This window comes from Engraulis encrasicolus, chromosome 18 (genome assembly GCF_034702125.1).
Source record: "Engraulis encrasicolus isolate BLACKSEA-1 chromosome 18, IST_EnEncr_1.0, whole genome shotgun sequence".
Lineage (NCBI taxonomy): Eukaryota > Metazoa > Chordata > Actinopteri > Clupeiformes > Engraulidae > Engraulis > Engraulis encrasicolus.
Window position 1 is genome coordinate 21,043,996 of NC_085874.1, and position 5,000 is coordinate 21,048,995.

General features: G+C 45.5%; 1 protein-coding gene across 1 annotated transcript in view; it reads left to right on the plus strand.

Annotated features, from left to right (window-relative positions):
• nbas (NBAS subunit of NRZ tethering complex) overlaps window positions 1-5,000 on the plus strand; it is a 269,476-nt gene that overhangs the window by 79,462 nt on the left and 185,014 nt on the right. Inside the window, exons 22-24 of the mRNA XM_063223269.1 lie at window positions 873-1,009; window positions 1,717-1,803; window positions 3,729-3,885. Of these exons, the coding sequence (XP_063079339.1) occupies window positions 873-1,009; window positions 1,717-1,803; window positions 3,729-3,885 (381 nt within the window). The remainder of the gene's footprint in view (window positions 1-872; window positions 1,010-1,716; window positions 1,804-3,728; window positions 3,886-5,000) is intronic.

Here is a 5,000-nt window from a genome sequence, read left to right on the forward strand (position 1 = left end):
TGTGTGTGTGTGTGTGTGTGTGTATGAATATATGTACGACATGATGGGTCTGTTTTTCTCATCTGACTTTACTGGTGCGCGTGTGTGTGCGCGTGTGTATGTGTGAGTGTGTGTGTGTCTATGGACAGTATATTATGCTGAGATGTAGAATGTCCATCTGTCCGATAAGTCAGTGATTTCGGGTGCATATATTTTTGGTGGGGTTTGAAGCCTTGGGGCGATGAAATGCTCTCTCTCTCTCTCTCTCTCTCTCTCTCTCTCTCTCTCTCTCTCTCTCTCTCTCTCTCTCTCTCTCTCTCTCTCTCTCTCTCTCTCTGGGTTTTATTAACTCTGTCGTGTGTGTGTGTGTGTGTGTGTGTGTGTGTGTGTGGTTTATACCGTACCCATACTGTGTGTGTTTTTATTTCTGTTGTCTGTTTTGGGTGTGTGTGTATTACAGCAGAGTAATATGTAGGTTCTGGATATTTTGTGTGTGTGTAGTAATGTGTATGCTCTGGATTGTGTGTGTGTGCGTGTGTATGCTTGCTTGCGCGTGTGTGTGTGTGTGTGTGTGTGTGTGTGTGTGTGTGTGTGTGTGTGTGTGTGTGTGTGTGTGTGTGTGTGTGTGTGTGTGTGTGTGTGTGTGTGTGTGTTACAGGAGAGTAATGTGCATGCTCTGGATTGTGTGCGTGTGCGTGTGTGTGTGTATGCGTGTGCGTGTGTTACAGGCGAGTAGTGTTTGATATCCCCTTCACCTATCGTGTGTGTGTGTGTGTGTTTGTATGTGTGTGTGTGTGTGTGTGTGTGTGTGTGTGTGTGTGTGTGTGTGTGTGTGTGTGTGTGTGTGTGTGTGTGTGTGTGTGTGTGTGTGTGTGTGTGTGTGTGTGTTACAGGAGAGTAACGTGCAGGCTCTGGATATCCTCTTCACCTATCACGGCTCTGAGCTGCTTCTCCATCGCCTGGCCGTCCTCTGCAACTTCCCTGAGACCACCTCTCCACACGAATACACCATACTGCTGCCAGAGGCCTGGTACACACACACACACACACACACACACACACACACACACACACACACACACACACACACACACACACACACACACACACACACACACACACACACACACACACACACACACACACACACACACACACACACACACACACACACACAGTGCTACTCAAACTCACCCGCCCCTACCCCTCCCCCTCCCCTGTCTCTTCATTACACACACACACACACACACACACACACACACACACACACACACACACACACACACACACACACACACACACACACACACACACACACACACACACACACACACACACACACACACACACACACACACACACACTGCTACTCATACTCACCCTCCCCTACCCCTCCCCCGTCTCTTCATCACACACACACACACACACACACACACACACACACACACACACACACACACACACACACACACACACACACACACACACACACACACACACACACACACACACACACACATTTTTAATCAATCCCATGCTGTTTTCAAGGATAATAATTTATATCTCTCTATGAACACTCACTCACTCACTCACTTACACACATACACGTGCACATGAACACATACAGACACACACACACACAAAACTTTCTTCTACTGTTTCCGGTCTAGTAATGTATTTCATGCCTTTTGAATTGCTTTTTGTTATGGTGTGTGTGTGTGTGTGTTTGTTCTGCAGTCTGGATGATCAAGGGATGCTGGGTTGTATTCCCTGGGATGAACGAAGACACAGAGACACAGACTGGTGTGAAGAAAATGAGTGCAGGTAAATGCACACCCACGCAGACACGCACACGCACACACACACACACACACGCACACACACGCACGGAGAGACAAAGACAAAGACAGGCAATACAGTTCCAGTGAACTGTCTGTTTGTTTCTGTCAAATTGTAGCTGTTAGCTGAGGCTTGTTCAAACGCCACTCACACTGCCTGTCAGCTTTAGAGAAAACATCCGACAGCTCTCCTGTGTCTCTCTCTTTGACTAAAAAAAGACCACAAAGCGCTCTGCTGTCTTTGCACTGGAGCTTAGATAAGCACAAAAAAAATCACCACCACCACCAGCAGAGGAATTTTATATCCAAAGCCTACAAATGCTTTGGGTGATTCAACTGCGAAAGAGTGCCCGGAACTCAATGTGTGAAGGTGTAATTCAATTGTAATTCCATTGAGTATATGTACAGCCGCGGCAAAAATTGAGAGACCACCTCGAAATTAACAGTTTAAACTAAACATTAATATTATGTTGTATTGAAGTGAATATCATCTTGTTTTCTTTGGCTTTTGTGAGGTCTAAAAATATTGCATCTTTTGTGTTATTTTGACCATTTGTAACTTTCTACAAATAAATGCTCTAAATGACAATATTTTCATTCGAAGTTTGGAAAAAATGCTGTCAGTAGTTTATACTGTAGAATGAAACCACAATGCTCATTTTTCTGAAACGCACGCCAAAAAGTAGTGTGACAAGAAAAGCTGCTCATTTCGAGGTGGTCTCTCACTTTTTGCTGCGACTGTATGTGGTTTGGTAAGAATGCAGCCCTGTTACTCTGTCACTCTTTGACCTTATTCTGCAAATATTGGTCTGGTCCAAAAAGGGCATAGCACACCACAGTTGGCTCTGTCTCGTTATTATTCTCACTTTGCAACCTTCCTGGCCCTTAAAAATGCACATTTTTCAAATGTTTCAATATTCTGCTGACTCTTGGAGCAAATTTATGTAAGGCCTATGTAAAAAGGTCATAAGGGGCGTAAAACAACAACTAAGGTGTCTTGTTGTTCCCGCTTGCCCTTTTGACGCTCTCTTTAAAGTTATGTTCTGGTGGTCTAGGTGTGCAGAAAAAAAGGGAAAAAAACCCACAAAGGCTGTTCATTAGGCTATGCGTGAAAAAAGAGTGGGAAAGAAAAAAAGATTTGTTGCATTCATTTGCATAAAAATGGACTTCACTGTAGGTACCAGAAAAGGGAGTTTTGTTTCAGTTTAGAGGTTGAATAGAAAGCAACATTGGAGAGAAGTTCTTGCCATGGATTGGTCCTACGTGTTCACAGGTAACTTCACCAAGGTTACCAAGGTAACTTCACCAAGGTCAGCAAGGACAAAGGTACTGTAGATAGACCAATATCCAAGAGCAAAAGTCCTGACCACTTCATATCCATAGTACAAGATGGGAAAGTAATACAATGTCATCCATTTTTAGACCCCAAAAAAAGAATCTGTCTCTAAATGTTAAATAAAGAAAATAAATCTTCACTTTGAAGGCTCCTCAAGGAAGCAAACTGTTCTTCAAACAGTATGTTGTTGTTGTTGTTGTTGTTGTTGTTGTTGTTGTTGAGTCTTTTTTCTTTTTTTCCCCCAATTTCCCAGCACACACTGTTGGCCAACCAAACCGCATTATGTTGTCTGTCCAACCAGATGCTTTTCCTGGGTTTGGTGCCATTGTCTGTCCAACCGAATATGTTCTCTGGGTTTGGTACTATTGTCTGTCCAACTGATTGCCTTTCCTGAGTTCAGTACTAGTACAAGTAGTCTGTATAACCAAACGCTTTTCCTGGGTTTGGTGCTTTTGTCTGTAAAACCGAACGCTTTCTCTGGGTTTGGTGCTATTGTCTGTATAACCAAACGCTTTGTCTGGGTTTGGTGCTTTTGTCTGTATAACCGAACGCTTTCCCTGGGTTTTCTGCCTCAGGTCGGTGGTGGAGACGCACGTCGTGGATGAGGCTGACTTCCTGTATGAGGAGGGTGTGGCGGTACCACCGCGGTTCCGCATCGCCGACCCACCAATCACGCTGCTCACCGACTGGTACCTCACGCGCGCCAAGGACATCGAGAATAACTCCAGACAGGTTGGTTTGTGCAGTGCATATTACTGTCTACACACACACACACACACACACACACACACACACACACACACACACACACACACACACACACACACACACACACACACACACACACACACACACACACACACACACACACACACACACACACGCAAGCAAGCAGGACCATAGAGCCCTGCGCCTTCAATCCCTTACACACACACAGACACTCCCTATTGGCTTATTGCTCTAGATATCTAAAAGCTAGGCTCACTTTTTCTCTACAAAGGGCTAATCTGAAGTGAAATCTGGGACATATGTAGAAGGTGGAAGCCCAGAACAAGGCCCGTTTCATCCACACTGTGGATCGGTTCTGTGAGCACCAAATTTCCCCTAATGAGCATAATGCCCCGTGTACATCAAGTGCTACCAACGCGACCCAGGTAGCTGGGGTGGTTGAAGAAGTTTCGCCATGAATTCGTTTTATTCGCTCTGGACGCTGCACTGACATGTTTGATTCAGCTAATCACATAACGGCTCTGTCTTGACAGCCTGGGACATTCCTCGATATGAACGTTCCAATTGGTTTTCGCCGAACCGTGTCATAGCGAATTCGCTTAAGATTAGCTTGAGTTTAATCGTCCAAATTCGCCCTGGTCGCTCAAGAAGCTTCGCTCCTGGCGAATTCGCTTTGGTAGCGCAGGTCGCGTGCCCTCCATAGAGAAACAATGACTTCCGCCGCGCAGGTCGCTTAGTTCGCTTAGTTCGCCTTCGATGTACACGGGGCATAATGATAATCTTTTCAGCGTCTGAAATGGCCACTTTCACTGGCAGGGAAGACGACAAGGGGGTACAAAGGGGTCAGTTGTCTGGGCGCCTGGGGAGCGGAATTGGGTCCTTATTACATTGCATTGTATTGGGCAGGGGGGGGGTGCATGACTGTTCATGACTTGGTCTGGGGCCCAACCAAAGCTATCAGTGACCCTGTTCACTGGATCCTTATATTCACTACACAGCTGTAGGGGAGAGAAGAGAATCATAGTCTTTACTCTAAACCTCAAGACTCTCTCTCCTCCTCCCTCTTCCTACTCACTGTATTCTCGTTACTCTCCGTACTTAAGACTTTCTTTTTTTTT